This window comes from Pleurodeles waltl, chromosome 2_2 (genome assembly GCF_031143425.1).
Source record: "Pleurodeles waltl isolate 20211129_DDA chromosome 2_2, aPleWal1.hap1.20221129, whole genome shotgun sequence".
NCBI classification, from domain to species: Eukaryota; Metazoa; Chordata; class Amphibia; order Caudata; family Salamandridae; genus Pleurodeles; species Pleurodeles waltl.
This window is the reverse complement of record NC_090439.1, coordinates 1,104,275,950-1,104,294,122: the sequence shown is the minus strand read 5'-3', so window position 1 is coordinate 1,104,294,122 and position 18,173 is coordinate 1,104,275,950. Positions and strand designations below refer to the sequence as shown.

The 18,173-nt window shown below is 47.4% G+C and overlaps 1 protein-coding gene across 3 annotated transcripts in view; it reads left to right on the top strand.

Annotated features, from left to right (window-relative positions):
* The window catches only part of LOC138282889 (1-phosphatidylinositol 4,5-bisphosphate phosphodiesterase gamma-1-like), a 576,794-nt gene that overhangs the window by 537,034 nt on the left and 21,587 nt on the right, over window positions 1-18,173 (top strand). For all 3 annotated transcript variants that reach the window (XM_069220895.1, XM_069220894.1, XM_069220896.1), the window contains 2 exons: window positions 12,505-12,666; window positions 12,873-12,961. In XM_069220895.1, coding sequence (XP_069076996.1) covers window positions 12,505-12,666; window positions 12,873-12,961 — 251 coding nt within the window. The remainder of the gene's footprint in view (window positions 1-12,504; window positions 12,667-12,872; window positions 12,962-18,173) is intronic.

The window sequence follows — 18,173 nt, the reverse complement described above, 5'->3', positions numbered from 1 at the left end:
CAGAAGGTCAGAGACAGGTTAACAAAACGAGCTCCAATCCAGTGTCAAGATTGAAAGTGTATTCTTTACATTCAGAATCTTTCCTGCTTCCCCCACTGATCCTTGTTTCTGTTTTTCCAGATCCTTTTAATCTTAGACTTTTCCCTGCAAATTGATAGACTGACTGTTGTCTTCTAGATCGTTGGCAAAAAGGCTTCAAAGCAAAGATGATTGCTTATTTCCTAAATAATTTGTAAATTTTATCTTCTACCTCTGACTCAGAGGTGCAAGTCCCTTAGAAATGTATGAGAAAGCTAGCTACATTTTGTGGCGAATCAGTGGTCTAGTCTTTTCACAAGAGATTTCTCTGGGCCTCAACTGAAGGTCCACTAGGTGGGGCTGAAGCTCTCATGAAATCTGAAAGAAATGCAAGTTGCCACTTCATTTCGTTTAATAAAGCAGAACTCTCACCCCAACTCTCTATAGTGTTAAAGCAATCCTTAAAAAGAGAGATGGGTGATGGTTTGTGTATGCCCCATAAATCCTGGTCCTCAGGGCCAGATGTGAACTAGAACACATTGTTTTAGGGAGGAATCAATATTTCTATCCATTGAGTCTTTTAAAATGGAATCCTCAAGCATCAGTGTTCTACCTACTAGACTGGCTGCCACTTATTCCACAGGAACCGAGTCTGGAAGTTTCTCCATATTCTCTGGAAAAGATAATGTTGTCAGCAAGTGAGTGAAATGGATTTGGTCAGGATTCTTCCACTCTCTATGAATGGCATCTAGGACATCTGCATGACTAGACAGACCTAACTGAGGAGGCCTTTGAAATTTGCTTAACATGGGCCTTGATTCTGAGTTGGTAGGTGTTTCCGACCCCTGCACAAACCACTATTTGAGCAAGTGGCTGAATTCAGAATTTGGATCGTATCTACCTTACCTGGTAATACGTCGTCCTTTGGTAAATCTTGGCACAGCAAACCTGCTGGAATTTAACAGGGAAAAAGTGTGCAGTATTCACTGTATCATGCTGATTTGTTTTGTGCTAAGTACCAAAGTACTCAATTTATTCCTCAAAAACTCAGGATAGGTGCTATTTATTGCATCTGATAAATACCATACCCTATGGTATTGTTATTTATCAGGTCCAATAAATAGCACCTATTCTATTCTAACCAATTGAAATCAGAACCGTAGTCTCTTGAGGAAGCTCCTAGAAAAACTTGAGGATGGAATCCCATGTTTTCACCTACATGCGCAAGTACCTGTGGCAGTTCCTTGCCAGTGTATTTGCCTGTTGTCTCCCAGAGATATGTCCTTAGTATATCTTATGCGGCTCTCCTGAGAAGCGTTGACATAGTGAGAGGATGTCAGATGAGATTTTCTTTTAAGAGAGGGTATGGTTTCAAGGACAACCCTCATTAGCCTCTTATCCTGTTGAGTCATGCCTCGAGTTCTTCCTTGATAGGTAAGAAGATATGGAGCCTGACGATGGGGAAACAGTATGATGGCTTTTCCTGTGGTTTGCCCCATCCTGCAGTTGAAGGTAGCACACAACAGCAAATAGTTGTGCTCCAGGAAAGTGAAAGTATCCTCATGTTAGTGCATTTCCGGGTTGTCAGCGCACATGCTCGATATGCAGATGCTTTTCCCCAGCTTCTTCAGTCCTCCCTGGTAAAAGACGCTAAATCGGGGCATACAGACTTTTATCCAAAATCAAATAGATGTAGTCATTGCTACTCCCAGTTTGAAAGAACCTTGATTTTGGAGAGGAAAGTACTCAGACCTACCACCTCCAGAAAACAACAGATAGGTCACTATGCCTCAACATCATAGGGATCAGGTCAGAATGCTCCAAGTGTGAAAAATTCTGTGATGTGCCAAACTTCATAAGTCCAGTAAGGGAATATCTAGGTAGACAATGGAGTACATCCACCCAACGCAAGGCCTTCATACATCTTTTATGTTTTTCTAAAAGTTATCTCAGTGAGAGACAGGAAAAAACAGGAGGATGCTGGGAAAATCCACCTCCTCTTATGGCACCTGGATCAGGGTGGGCGAGGCTTGCATTAAAGCATTCTTTCCTGACCAGTAATAACTGGGGCGAGGGATATTGAGATTAAGAATAGTTTCTGTGATCGACGAAGAGCTTGTTATCATGGTTTCTGCCTGATCTTCCACCAGTTTGCCTGCTGATAAATCAGCCCACTTGTCCTCCTCTGCTCCTTGTTTTGTGTGAGGAAGAGTGTAAATCTCTTGTTTCTTAGTTGTTTCTCGAATATGCCACTTGATTCTGCTGGCACCCTGCAGGCCACTTTTTGTGCTGTTAAAATATGCCACTTACCACTTCCCCATTGTAATAGGTTGCTTCTCCACTCACCTGTACTTTTAGCACCCAGAGCCAAGTAGGCCTAAGCCTCGCCGTTTTAGCTGATGCACATTAGGAGATATTTTTTTCATGTGGGCATGCATGTGGCTTTTTTGAGCATAAAGTCAAAACTCATCATTCTTAATGATTGGGACAGAGCTTCAGGCATTTCCCCCATGCACTGTAGCTAGTTTGGAAACAGCTGTGAACTGGAATCACTTTTTTCCTCCAGCCTCTCCAGCCACTAATGCCCTATTAAAGCAACCAGTACTGCCCGGCTCATCTGCCTCTCCAATCACCATCTCAGATTCCAGCAGCACCACCAGCCTGCTACGCCACCTCCAGGAGCTGAAAGACAACACTGGTGTATGGAGAAAAAAGCTGCCATTCCACTCGCCTCCTACCTCTGCCCCCATTGTTTGATTAGAGAACCTGTGCAAGATTTAGATAGCCCTAAATGTGATTGTCTGACACTCTGTTATCAGCTGAGACTGTGCTGACATATGATCTCTGAAACCTAAAATCCAAAGAGAGATTGAACATTTTGCATTTCACTGTTGTTTACTGGCCTGTTCAGTCCATTACATGAATAGCTTCCTAGGTCATCTAGGAGGTGGTTCACTTGAAATGCAATTACTGTCGTAAGGAAGGGATGGATCCAATCTAGGGCTTTTCCAAAGATCCCTTCCCTATCTTGGAGCCTTCTTAATAGTACTGTATGGTCAATTGTGCCATTACTATGCAGACATCAGAATGAGAATATATTGCTTACCTTCGACCATTTCAGGATTTCTTTAGTAATGGTGGCAAATGTGGTTTTGAAGCCTTTTAGGGGATTAAAACCTGAAAGATTATCATGAAGAGGTTGGTTGTGTTTACACAGTTTTATATTTGTTATTTGACTTTTCTTTCTGTAATTTTGCTGGGAAAAGTTAGGCTAGCTATCGGTCAGTAGCTGGCCAAGATCTGAGACTTTAGTTTTTTTAGGGGTGTGCTAATTGCATTGTTCTAATTGTTTTGGGACTTATCTTACTAGAAGCGATGCATTAGTAATTACTGGGAGGAACTGTATAATGCAGGCTGATATGCATGGATTCCAGTGCCATGTGTGAGACATTGGTCTTTAGCACTTGCTTTAGTACGTCCTCCTTTTCCATTAATGTGTATGTTGTGAGTAACCATTGTAGGATCTGTGAGGCAGTAGGTGGGAAAAGAGATGGCACAGTGCTGCTCTTAATGTCATCTTGAATTTTTGAGATTTTAGTTCAGAAGAATGACAGAAGATTCCCCCTCCTGGTAACCTCATGATGACTGACGACTTTTGTTGATTCGTGCTGATTCCAGAACATATGAATGTATGCTCCTGGAAATGTGAAGAAAACCTTTGAATTTAGCCAATGTTTGACGTTTGTTGAAAATAATCGGAAGAAAACATAATGAGATCCACACAAGTCAACCTACCCCAGACTCACTCAGTCACAACGGTGATGGATATCCCGTCCGCTGAAATCTAAATCCCATTATATTTAATGGGAATTAGATTTCGGCGGACAGGATATCCATCACCATTCTGATGGAGTAACCCATCCGCTGAGCTCCAAATCAGGCTCTTTATTTGCTGATTGCAGTGATGCATTCACCAAACCTTCTGTTTGTTACAGTCTGTGGACACCATGTGATTTACAACCACACGTGCTGCAAAAGGAAAGGCTACTAAAGCTACTTATCTGTAACACTTGGTTTGCATCATGTAGTGTTATTGTTTCACCTCCAGCGGTTCCAACCTCCTTGGGGCCTAACAGTGACAAAGTTCTGTGGGAGAAAACAATATATTGTAAGGTGGGGTCTCAGTGCCTGTGCATTGTGAGCTTCAGGAGAGATGATCACAAGTTAAATGTCACAAGAATGAGACAGAAACTTAAACTTCGAAGAAAAACAATTTGTAACATTCCAGACTCAAAACTACCATAAGGGGAGTGTTGGAAATGACCTCTCTGCAGGGTCACCCCCAAAATGTTTGCATTCCTCCTTATCTTTCTATGATCTCATTTTTGCTGGCTTTAGGACTCTGCAAACTTTACCACTGCTAATCAGTGCTAAAGTGCATATGCTCTCTCCCTAAAACATGGTAACATTGGCTCATACCCAATTGGTATATTTAATGTACTTGTAAGTCCATTGTAAAATGCACTACATGTGCTTAGGGCCTGTAAATTGAAGTGGGCCTGCAGCACTGATTGTGCCACCCACACAAGTAGCCCCTTAACCATGTCTCAGGCCTGCCAGTGCAAGGCCTGTGTGTGCAATTTCACTGACACTTTGACTTGGCATTTCAAAGTACTTGCCAAGCGAAGGCGTGGCCACGGGCGTCAAGATGGCGGTCGCACTCTAAGAGTGCTCTGGACCCCTCCGTCATCCGCCCGGAAGGCCAAGCTGTACCGCACCCGCAAAGACAATCTAAGAGACCCCCTGCGGGTCTGAGGGTGCTGCAGGACCCGAGGCGGAAGAGCCGGAAGAAATCCGACCTCAGGAAGTGCCCCGGAGAGGATTGGATCCGGAGGCCGGAGTGGAGCGAAGTCGACGCGACTCGGAGCGGCCCGTGGGGCGGGGAGCTGAGCCGCGACCAGGGACTGTCGGAGTCAGCCCCCCGTGAGGAGCTAGGGGCTGTGATCCGGGCCCTGTGTGGAGGGGCGCCGGCCGCAAGACGCCGTGCCACGCCCGGACCGGGGACCGGAGAGGCAGTGCCAAACACTGCCAGCTGCCGGCAGGTCGCGTCTGCGACTGGGCCCGAGGAGGCGGAGGACTGCTGGACCCGAGGTTGAGCCCCGCGGCTGGATCGAGCCGGGAAAGACTGCGGGGCCGGACCTGTGCCTGGGGCCGTGGATGAGGGAGGATCCCGGGCTCCCCTGCCCTTGGGGCCCGCGGCTGAAGGTTGGTGAGCGGGCCTGCCGTGGGGGCCGCGCGTGCCCCTGGGGCCTGAGCCCCCGCGGGTGACCCCGGAGATGGGGACCGGACCCAGAGGGTGAGTGGCCGGTCCTCTTGAGATACTGAGAAGTGCCTGGCCAGGAGGGGGAGACACCTGAAAAAGGGGAGGCCGCCCGCACGGGACATTTGAGGGAGAGGCCGGGGGCCCAGTGAATGAATTCTCTAGCCTGTAGGGAGTGAATACCCGAAGAAGCTGTGTTGGGGCCGGAGCCCTGCTGAGACAAGTGTGAACCCTATTACATCTGCTGCGGGGGCGTCGAGCGAGGGCCCTGAAGCCGGCGCTGCGATCGAGCCGTCGGCGAGGCAAAGTGGGCCACGGACTGCGCGGAGGCGACACGTGCTGGGAGCTGACCGAGGCGTGGGCCGTCTCCCCGTCCGTCCTCCCTCTGCTGCGAAATCCCCGGTACCCTTAAGAGACTTGTTCCTCGAATTCCTCGAATCGGAAGAGAGCCAGAGGCAGAATGGGAAAAGACAGGGCCACCAGACAGCCCCCCGGCCTCACAGAAAATAGAACAATATACCGTCCCGGCACCTCCCCATGGAGAAACCACAGCGCTATCAGGAACCTCCACGGCAGACGGAGTAAACGCAATCCTAATGGCTATTCAGTCCTCACAGCTGGCGGAGGAGTCCAAGATAGGAGAGGTCCGGGTGGACATGGGCCTCATTAGGCAGGACCTCAGAAAAGCAGTGGGCCGCTTAACGGAGGTTGAAACTAGGGTCTCACAGACGAAGGAGGACCTTGCTGAGCTCAAAATCAAAGTGGCCCAACTACAAACCCGAACTGGTGAGCTCCATCGAAGAGCCGAAGACCCGGAAAATCGCTCCAGGAGGAACAACCTGTGCTTTGTGGGATTTCCGGAGGGAGTGGAAGAGAACAAAGCAGTCGAGTTCTTGGAGAGCTGGATCAAATCCTGGATGCCAGACCAGTCGCTGTTGCCATGGTTCTCGATTGAAAAGGCCCACAGATCGGTGGCCCCCTGGCCACCCCCTGGGGGCCCGCGCCGACCGATGATAGCTCGCTTTATTAACTTCAGGGACCGAGACAGAATTCTTGCAGAAGCCAGGCACGTGGCTGAACTCCTATGGGACAATCACAAAATCCTGGTGTTCCTGGACTATACCCGCGAGGTGCAGAACAGAGTCTTACGAGCGGGTCAAACCGAAGCTAAGAGCCATGCAGCTCTCCTACATGTTGTTGTTCCCTGCTCGCTTGAAGGTCATCCTAAATGGGAAAGCCCACTTCTTCGACTCACCGGAGGAGGCATGGGCTTGGCTGACAGAGGAGGCGCCGAGGTCCGGCAGAAAGTCTAGGGAACGGACAGAGGCCTCGGCCGAGGACCGCTTGCTTCCCCGAAGGGAAAGGAAAAGAAGCCGAAGACGTGCTGGGACCGGAGGTCGAGGTGGAACGGAACTTATGGCCCAGATAAACGGGGATCGAGAGGCCGCACCAGAATCGAGCGCGGAGGCAGCGCCAGGAACCGCGCCGGAAGGGAGAGACGCCAACCAAGGAACTAACGAGGGGGGCCTGGGCTATTCCCGGGTGCTGGACTGACGAAGCTGCTTGGCCAGAGCCGGACTGCGGAGCCCTGCTGATGGGGCACTTGATAGGGACACTCTGAGTATGTACTGAACACTTGCTGTGAAACAAAGTTCCGAAGCCTGAAGGGGGTACTATGGCTAACCTTCTAAACAAACATTGCAAGAGATCCGTGTTTCAGGAGGGGTCCATCACTCCACTCTAACGCCAGATTTAGTAAATGAAACTGGTTAGAATGGGGGTTAGGGCGACAGATGCTTCTTGGGTGGAAGTATGGGGTGGGGGGAGTTGGGAGGAGTTATGTTCACGCCGCAGTTACAAGTTAATATATGCTTAGGTTTCCTAACCCACGAGGTTCCCTTTTTTCCCTTTTCCTTCTTCCTTTCATTTTCTTTCCTGTCTCACATCGCGAAACACTTGGATGGGCGCCCCTGGGGTGTGGCCCAGTTTGCAAACAACCTGCCGCGTTCACGCACTGCACCCGATGATTAAAACTTTGTCCTGGAATGTAAACGGCCTCCTGGACAAAATTAAAAGATCAGCAATATATAGTACCCTGCGCAGGCATGCTCCCGCTGCGATTATGTTACAAGAGACTCATCTTCTCGGGACCAGATGTCCCATGCTGTCCAGAGTGGGATACGACAGAGTCCATCACGCGGGCTTCACTAGAGGCTCCAGGGGTGTGGCTATACTGCTTCACGGCTCACTGCCAATTACAATAACGGCCACGCGCGCCGACCCACTGGGTAGATACATAGTGGTAGCTGGGCTGATACATGGGAGACCCATAAACCTAGTGAGTGTATACGCCCCCCTGGCGGGACTGGAGACCTTCCTGGCCTCCCTCAAACAGATCATAGCGGACCTTCCCCAGGGTGCCACGCTAATAGGAGGGGACTTCAATGCAGTACTACACCCTGAGCTGGATGTATCAGGAAATAAAACGGCTGGCCGTTCGTCCAGAGCGTCGACACACAGGGATTGGGCAGATAGTCTCGGCTTGTGTGATATATGGTGAACCTGGCACCCCAATTCCAGGCAATACACACACACATCAGCGGCACATGGGTCATACGCCAGAATAGACCTTCTATTTGCCCCAACGCTAGACATAGTTAATGTTACAGGAGTAGAGATCCTTCCACACGTACTATCTGACCACACGCCTATACAGTCGCGTCTGGGCAATGCCGACCCAACCAATAGACCAACTTGGAGGCTGAACTCCTGGTACTTACAAGAGGAGGATTACAGAGAGGCAGTGAGAACCTGATTGACGCAATACTTCGAGGATAATGTGGGCTCAGTGCAGTCGTCGGGCACGATCTGGGCAGCATGCAAGGCAACAATTAGAGGCCACGCCAAACATCTCATCCGAGTGAGAGAACATGCTCGTATCTCCCAAATAGCCGAGCTAGAATCGCGGACAACGCACCACGAACGCAGGCACCTGGCCTCTCCCTCGGCCCAAGGCCTTCGCCAGCTCCTGAAGATGAGCGAAGAGGTCAAAGCCCTCACCCTAGAATCAGCCAAGCTTATGTGGATGGCCTCCACCGCCCGAATATATGGATGGGGGGACAAAAATGGGAAAGTCCTGTACTGGCTGGCCACACGACCACTGGGCAACAGAATTATACCCGAGATCTCGGATGGGTCCGGAGGGCTCTCTAAAACCCCTAGGGACATAGCACAAAGCTTTGCGGCTTATTACGCACACCTGTACAAAGAACACCCACGGGCCCAAGCGGAGAGGGACTTCCCCCCTCCTCGGCGAAATTACCCTTCCCAAGGTGTCGCTCGCAGTTGAAGATGCACTCGACGAGCCACTAACCCTGAAGGAAGTGACTACCGCAATAACCGCATTGGCTTCGGGTAAGACCCCCGGCCCAGACGGCTTACCAACAGAGTTATATAAAAGCTGCAGCGACGTAGTAGGGCAACACCTCCTTAACATGTATGAGGAGGCAGAGAGCAGGGGTCACTTTCCGCTAGGTATTGACCAAGCCACAATTGCTGTGATCCCTAAAACCCAGCCGCCATCGCGGAATTGTGCAGATTATCGTCCCATCTCCCTTTTAAATATCGAAGTTTAGATACTCTCTTCGATCCTGGCAGCAAGGCTAAAGCCAGCCCTCTCATCGTTGATCCACAAGGACCAGTGCGGCTTCATGCCAACCAGGAGCACCAGGCACTGCATTAGACGCCTGCACCTGGCCCTGGCACACTGTGATGCCCTAGCAGACTCGTCGAGAGCTCTTCTCCTCCTTGATTTCGAGAAGGCATTTGACACAGTGGATTGGTCATACCTACATCAGGTCCTGGAAGGCAACGGGATTGGCCCCAGATTCAGGAGACTCGTGAAACTTCTGTACTCACAGCCGACAGCCAGAGTACAAGTGAACGGAACCGTGTCGGATCCTTTTCTCGTAGAGCGAGGCACACGCCAGGGTTGTCCCCTATCCCCACTCCTCTTCACGCTAGTGATAGAACCGCTTGCCAAACTGCTCAGAGAGGACCCCCTGATTGAGGGATGGTCCTGGCCCTCTGGCTCAGAAGACCGCGTGGCACTCTACGCAGACGATGTTCTCTTGTACATTGCGAACCCAGCCGCGAGCGGCCCACGTATTCTACAGATACTTGGTCTTTTCTCAGAAGCCTCTGGCCTCACACTGAACCACCGTAAGTCCCTACTTATCCCGTTGCACCCTGCGAGGGACTGCATTGATTGGCAGCAGACCATCCCCATCCATCGAAACAGCTTTAAATATCTGGGAATCTCAGTCTCCCTTGTACCAGAGTTAGCATGGGAACTCAATGTTGCACCACTCGTAACTAAAGCTTAAACCGACCTCCAGCGTTGGCAAACCCTACCCATTAACTTACTCGGGAGAGTCGTTCTCTTTAAAATGATAGTTCTCCCCAGATTTCTCTACCTATTGCAGAATTTCCCATTCCGAATCCCCAAAAAATGGTTTAAAAACCTGGATTCAATGATCCGCCATTTTCTGTGGAGAGGTGCCCGCCCGCGACTAGCACTCGCTACCTGCCAACGTGGAATATGCGAGGGAGGTCTTGCGATATCAAACTTATACTACTACCACCTTGCGACGCAACTTATTGTGGTGAACGACTGGGTCGGTGGGGGCTGGTCGGATCCAGTGTATAGACTGGAGCTGGGCACGCTGAAATACTCAGGAGTATTTGACGCCCTCTATGGATGTCCAATTCCCAACTCCACCCCGGAGGTAACTAAGGTGACGCTCCTGGGATGGAGAGAAGCCCAGAGGATTACCGGTTGGTGGAAACGAATCACCGGACAGACCCCGTTGTGGCACGGTAATCTCCTGACCGAGGTCAAGAAACTGCAGGGATTCCAGAAATGGGATGAAATCGGAATCTCCACACTTGGGGACGTCTGGGAGGGTTCACACATGAGGTCCTTTGAAGACCTTCAGAGCGTCTTCTCTATGAACAAAACGCAGTTCTACAAGTACCTTCAGATCCGTCATGCTCTAGCGACACACATGCGGACCAACACGCCCATACCAGACCATTCACCAATGGAGGCAAAGATACTACTGGGCAACCTGGGCAGGGGAGGAATCTCACAAATATATCGCTCACTGATTTCCAACACTCTTAGTCCACTAAACAGACTTCGCAATAAGTGGGAGGGGTGGGTGGGAAGAATTGAGGAGGGAGATTGGAACGAGGCCTTAGCAGCACCCAGTACCCTGACTATATCCTCCAGACTCCGGTTGATGCAATCCTACTTTTTACACATTGTATACATGACACCCAAGAGACTGTACGAGGCAGGCCTCCGCTCCACGGCTGCCTGCCCAAGGTGCTCCCAACCGGAAGCGGACTTCTATCACATGATATGGTTATGCCCGATCATAGAGGACTACTGGAAAGCAGTTGCAGCACAGATCTCTAGGGCCCTACAGACTGATTTAATTCCCGAACCGCTCCTGTTTCTACTGGGGGTGGTGGGAGACACAGACTTGGGAAGAATGAAGAGATCCTTTGCAGTGAAAGACTGCGGCCTTGCTGTTGCCCTTCTGCCTTGCTGGCTTCTGGCTCTGCTGAGAAGTACTCTCCAAGGGCTTGGATTGAGCTTGCCTCCTATTCCTGAAGTCTCAGGGCCAACAAGACTTCTTCTTTTCAAAAGAAACTCCTTGTGCGGTGAAAATCAACGCACAGCCTACCTGAATCGACGCAGAGCCTGCCTAGCGGTGAAAGAATCACTGCATCGTCGACCCAGAACGACACAGCCCAGCTCCCGGAGTGGAGATCGACGCAGCACCAGTGTTGCGACCGGAACTTCGGCACATAGCCCACCGGATCGAAGCATTGCTAAACTGGAATGACGCAGCCAGACTTCCTGTGTGAGGAATCGATGCAGCGCCTGCCGTGTGACAGAAACTCCAACGCATAGCCCACCAGATCGACACAGGGTCTGTGACTTCGTCCTGCATGCCCAGGATTTCCGGGTATCATCCCTGGGTGTCAAAAGACCCCGCATCACAGTGAGGATCCAAGACTGCGCACCGAAAATCAACACAAAGTCCTTGTAGCGTGGGAAGAATTGACGCATCGTCCGTGCGCATCCGGAAATCCAAAGCACACCTTCCTATTTCCACGCATCTCCTCCTCTGCGGTCTCCGGGCATGTAGTTTTGACGCATAGCAGGTACTTTGTGCACATAAGAGACAATTGTTGATTTTTAAAGACTTCAGACTCTTCTTATCATTTCAAAAGTGATATTTCAACTTGTGCTTATCAAATCTTGATCATTTTGACCTTAATTTACCCAGATAAATATCTTATATTTTTCTAAACCTTTGTGGTGTATTTTTGTAGTGTTTTCACTGTTGTTGCATGATTTATTGCACACATACTTTACACATCACCTTCTAAGTTAAGCCTGACTGCTCAGTGCCAAGCTACCAGAGGGTGGGCACAGGATAATTTGGATTGTGTGTGACTTACCCTGACTAGGACTGTGGTCCCTACTTGTATATCTCTGCCAACTAGAGACCCCATTTCTAACAGGGAGTTTATTCTACGTGATTAAACTATGCCTCGAGCAGCAGTCAGAGTGTTACAGATAGGTAACATGTTTATTATAGGTAAATAACTTTTGTTTGTGTGTGAAACCAACTCTGCTGTGTCACCTCTTAAAAGTAATCCATAATCGAACTAAAAGACTTATTTTCCCATGCCAGGGAGTGGCTGCTAGTGTCATCTCACCCTGCCCCTGAAGCCACAAGTAGTTTACTGGGTTTTGGAGATGCAAATTTAGGCCCATATTCATACTTTTTTAGCGCAGCATTTGGGTCATTTTTTGATGGAAAAGCTGCGCAAACTTACGAAATACAATTGTATTTTCTAAGTTTGCGCCGCTTTTGCGTCAAAATGAGGCGCAAATGCTGCGCTAAAAAAGTATAAATATAGGCCTTAATGCTGTGTTAGAATTTTGTGCTTATTGTTACTGAGCCGATGGAAGTCAGTAAAAGTGAAAGCATTTTAATTTGTGATAGAGAAGAACTTAGCAAAAATGTGCTTGTCCCATATGGTGTCCTGATCAATGATTCTCTATTCTAACCTCCTTCACTCAGCGGACAACGGGTTGAACCCCACCTGGTTCTTCAAGCCATTCGTATTTGATATCAACAATCCCGAGTTCACATTCCTGCGCTTCGCGGTGTATGAAGAGGACATGTTCAGTGACCCCAACTTCCTGGCACAAGCCACTTTTCCTGTCAAGGGTCTCAAGACAGGTGGGTTTCATCATAACTCTTTATTTTTTTTGAAGCTGTGAGGGATGAACAAATATATTCCTCTTGTTTCACTGCCCGAGCACTGCACCTTGATGGGAGAAAAAAAGCATACCTTCCTTGCACCTGAGAAAATATGTCTTTTATCGGTAAACCAAGCCTCTGTTAAGACGTATTCTATATGTCTTTTTTCCTTTTATTCTGTCTAGGTTACAGGTCTGTGCCTCTACGAAACAGCTATAGCGAGGAGCTGGAACTCGCTTCACTGCTTCTCCACATCGAGATTGTGAATGCGAAGGTAAGCGGGTATTCACTCTCTGCCTCACATTGTAGCTCGTCCAGTCCCTAGATTCAGTCGTGGTATCTTCATCATGCTTTCTTTAATGATGGGCTGAATCCTACTACAATATAGGTGGGCTGGCTCTGTCAGGTTGTCAGTTTCAGATGTGAATTACAAACAATCACTTGCCTTATGTGTTTTTCTCTCACTTTTGGATCTCATCAACTTTGCATGTTCTTCTTCGTGCTATCCGGTCCTTCAAAAATCAGTTCTGTATTTTCCTCCGTGCTAGCGCACAATGGGCTGCTTAGCGCCCAAGCAGGCACCCTTCCACCATGTTACAAGGGGGCCCTGTGTTGCATGCAGGATTGTTTTTGTGCAGGAAGGGATACCTCTCTGCACAAAACAATCTTCAGAAGCTTGTTCTCTTAGTTGCGCCTCTTCTGTTGAGGTGTAAGATTTTCACACATGTCCATGTTTACAAGTCCTTGTAAATCTGGAAATGCATCAAAATCCATGGGAGTTGCACAGGAACAGCCACCGCAATGCCCATGGGACACCTACCCCGGGCGGCAGAGTAAGGCAACTCAGCGATTTGCGTGCATTGACTTACTCCAGATTTTTGAAGCCACACAAAGTGGCTTTGCGTGGCTTCAAAAATCTGATTTAGAAGTTTGCACTGCACATGTACCATGTTGTAGGAGGCCATGCCCTCGATTGTTTCATATCTTGCAAAATATATAAAGACTTCTCCCATGTGGGTTTAATAATTGTTTCTGGTAACTTTTACAAAAGCTCAACAGCAGCCCATTAGGGCCTGGTGCCTTACCACTTTTGAGTGAGTTGATTGATTTAATGATTCTGATTCTTCATTTTTTTTTTAATAAGCTCTAAATGTAAAGTATTGTCTAAAAAAGGTAGTTGTAGTTTATCCGGGAAAGCTTGACTGTCTTCCTCAGACAGTTGCATTTTTGGATTATACGGAGCTGAGTAAAACTCGTGAAATCAAGCCAGTCTATTTTTTATATTGGTTTTAATCTGTCCCAGGGGCATAGGAAGTAAGGGGGGTGCAGGGAATATATCCTCCCCCCCCCAAAAAAAAAAATCTGGAGTGTGGGGGACAGGAGACAAGGGTAGGGGGGACAATGGGAAAAAATAGTTTCCCCTCTCACTTCAATGTTTTGCAGGGCCACTAGCGCAATGGCCCTTCACTAGAACTGCTGACCTGCCCCCAGTTATCAGTGACAGATCTGATGGGCACAGAATGAAGATATCTCAGGAGGACACCTACGACCTCTGCCCTTTTGATTGCCCTGTTTACAGCTGCCCCCATTATGCACCTGTGAGAATAAATGGAGAGAGTAGGAGACAACAGTTTTTGCTGATTGCTGCCATCCTCGGCCCTACCCCCACCAGCCCTGCAGGACAAAGAGGAAGAAGTAAAGAGGGAGCAGAGTCCCACTCAGCCTGACGCATGCAGGCTAGAAAGGAGACTCTGTGAAATGCAGTATTTGTATTTGCAGAGGATCACACCATTTGGTGAAACAGGGAAGGTGAAATTCAGGCCGGAATTTACCATTTTACACTACACTGTTAAGCTAACATTTACTCGTAATGATTTTTTATCGACTTAATGAAGGGATAGATTACAACAGGGAGAAGTCACGCTTCATTTTGGGCAGTTTTGCCTAGCGTTATTATCTATGTTGTTATCATTAGCATATTAAAGTATATTGGAGTATATTATCTTTTCTGTTTTTAACATTCTTGTTTCATTTGTATTATATTTTTTTATAAATTTTGAAGTTTCATGAGTACAGACAGAAACAATTGGCAAATAAAGAATAACAGTTAGATGTGAATACATTGGTAATAGGTCCACTGGAATTATGCGGTAGGAGAGGGCTAAATTATGTGGAAAGGTTGCCTAAATTACGTGGCAAGCAGAGGCAAATTATGCATCAAGTGATAGAATTTTATTATTTTGTCAGTATTTTATTATTGTGTCATTTTTACACTTGTTAACACTCTCTGGACTTAGGCTACACCTCATTAGTACCATGTTAATACCTATATATAGCAACAAGCAAGAGAAAGGTTACCAGTCAACTTTTGCAAAGGGGCCTTCCACTGTGCAGCAACTCATGTCACTATGTTTTTAGTAACTTTTGAACCGTTTTTGAATTCGATTTTTTTTTGCTTAAATCTGTAGATTTTTTAGCATTGATGTATTTTGTGGTAAATGCAGCAAATCCATTATGTGAAAAACACTGCAGCGCAACAGCGCATAATTCCAGTGGCCCTGTTGATAGCCAACCAATCCATTGGAAATACAGTGTTCGTATCATTGCATTAGCATAAGTCTCCACACATTTCACAATGTGGCAGGAAAATACAGTGAGTGCAGACCATGCCCATAAAAAGCCCGCGTAAAAGGCCCTATATAGCAAGGTGCAGTTTGAAAATCGCAGTGGTTAGATGGCATATTGTATTCTAGTCTGTCAGATCTCTGAGTAGTGGCAGCATTTCATCGGCATAGAATCCTTACTCTGATAGGTGGGTTAGGCTAGAGGAGGTTGGTGGATCTACATTGTCGTCTTGAGCAGCGTGGAATAAAAAGGGTACATAGCAGACCTCGAATATCTTTGGGTCTCAAGGAAGGGAGTGGTAGTTCTGTGTATATTTTAATCTGTGTTAAAGAGGTCAAGGTATCTCAGCCAGTCTTCTGACGTGTATCACAAATTATTTATAGTGAATGTTCTGTGTCACACAGCGTCCCACCAAGTGATGTAGGGGTGGCGGACAATGCACAGGTCCGGGAGATGGGAGTATGGAGGTTCACTGTGCAGGTTCACCCAGCTATGCATGAGGTTATAACATTCAGTACACAGTTCTTAATACAAGGCATAAACTACCCCCTGCCATACATTAAAAGGAGTTTCATAACCAACTAGAGGGACAAAGGCCAAAGGCTAAATTCATTAGGTTGAAGCCTACCAGACCGCACAGCTGTCTAGTTTGCTAAAGACATTTAGGGGACATTTGGAAATCTTCCATGTTAATGCATTCCACCAATTGCTTACCATTGGCTTTGTGGTTTGCTTCGTTTCTATTTGCTAGCTGTATTTGTCTTAGATTGTCCAGTTTGAGTCTGTCCCTCCCTTAGAGCATCTCTTGCTTACTGTATCCTTCCACCAGTGTTCGAATTCTGTAAACAGGCTTTTAAATCTTGTTCTTATCTTGTCACATTTGCTGTGCATTCAAAGACCAAGGTCAAATGACAGGCTCTGCTTTCCCATAGAGCTTGGTATTTATTTGTCTTTCTCTACCTTCAAAGTGAAAGGGTTTATATGATAATCATCCTGGCTACAGGAGGTGTGTTGGAGGAAGTCTGAAGAATGCTATTTTTTTCTACCAAACATCAAAATGTAAATGTCTGTAAATGAAATGTTCAAATATTTAGGAACATGTGTGGTGGAAACAAATATTATAATATGATCAAAATAAATCAATACACTAGGTAATGACATTTTCACACATAAAATTTTATGTACTATGTACTTTTAGCAGTAAAACTGTATGTCTGTGCAAATGTAATGGTCATTTCAATTGAAGATGTGTTGTCTGTAATGGCAGTGCGCTATCACACCTTGCATACTCCACTCTATGCCACTCCAATCCACTCTACACCACTCCATGCCACTGCATTCTACCCTGCACCACTCCACTCTGTGCCACTTCACTCTACTCTGAAATAGTCTACTATAGGCCACTGCTCTCTGCGTCACTCTTCTCCACTCAGTGCTATTCTATGCCACTGTGCTGTACACCAATGCAATCTATGCTGCACCACTCCACTCTACGCCACTTTACTCTGCACCACTCTACACTATGCCACTGCAATCTATGCTATCCTACTCTAACAAATGCACACTACACTACTGCACTCTATGCCAATGCACTCTTAACCGCTTTGCTCAAAACCAATGCACTCTGTGCCACTGCACTGTATGGCAGTCTACTCTGCACCATTGCGCTCTTTGCCACTCTACTATACAGCACTCTACTCTGCAACTCTCTAATCTGCAACTCTGCACTCTCCACCACTGAACTCTACGATACTCTACTCTGCACCACTGCACTCTGTGCACTCTAGTCTACTCTGCAGCACTCATTCTAGGGCACTTCACTCTACTCTGAAACCATCGACTGTACACCACTGCACTCTACGCAACTCCACTTTATGCTACTGCACTCCAGTCTACCCTGCAAGACTTCAATCTACTTTGTGCTACTCTACTCTGCACCACTCTATGCCACTGCACTCTACATCACTATACTCTCCTCTGCACCACTCTCCTCTGCACCACTCTACTCTTCACCACTATACTCTACTCTGCAGCACTCTACTCTATGCCTTTATTCTACTGTGCACCACTGCATTCTGTGCCACTGTTTTCTACATCACTCTACACCACTGCACTCTACGACCCTCTACTCTGCAAAACTGCACACTACGCAACTCCATTCTTCACAAGTCTACACAACTGCACTGTACACAAATGCATTCTATGCCACTTCACTCTGCACCACTGACGTTTACGACACTCTACCCTGCAACGTTGCACTCTTTGCCACTGAACTCTATGCCACACTGCTCTTCACCACTTCACCCTACTCTGCACAACTCTATGCCACTCTACTGCACTCTACACCACTTTACTCAAAACCAATGCACTGTATGCCAACTACTCTGTACAGCTGTACTCTACGCCACTTCACTCTAGACCACTCTTCTTCACTCTACGACTTTACACTCCTTGATACTACACTCTGACACTCTACCCAATTAAACTCTACTCCACTCTGTGCCACTGAATGACACTTTACTTCACTCTGTGACTCTGTGTAACTCTCTCTAAGCCACTTCATGCCACTTTACTCCACTCTGTTCCATGACCCACTTATCCACTCTGTGCCACTCCACTATATGCCAATTCAACCTTAAATAGCCTACTCCACTCTCCTCCACTCCACTCTACAACACTTTATGCCACTCCACTATACGACAATGTCCTACACTAAACGACACTCAACTCTCTCTACGTCACTGCATGTTACTTTACTCCACTCAACGCCACTCCTCTCTTCTTTATGTCTCTCCACTCTACAACATTCCCCCTCTCTACTCCACTCTGACACTACTCCACTCTACTCACTCTGTGATACT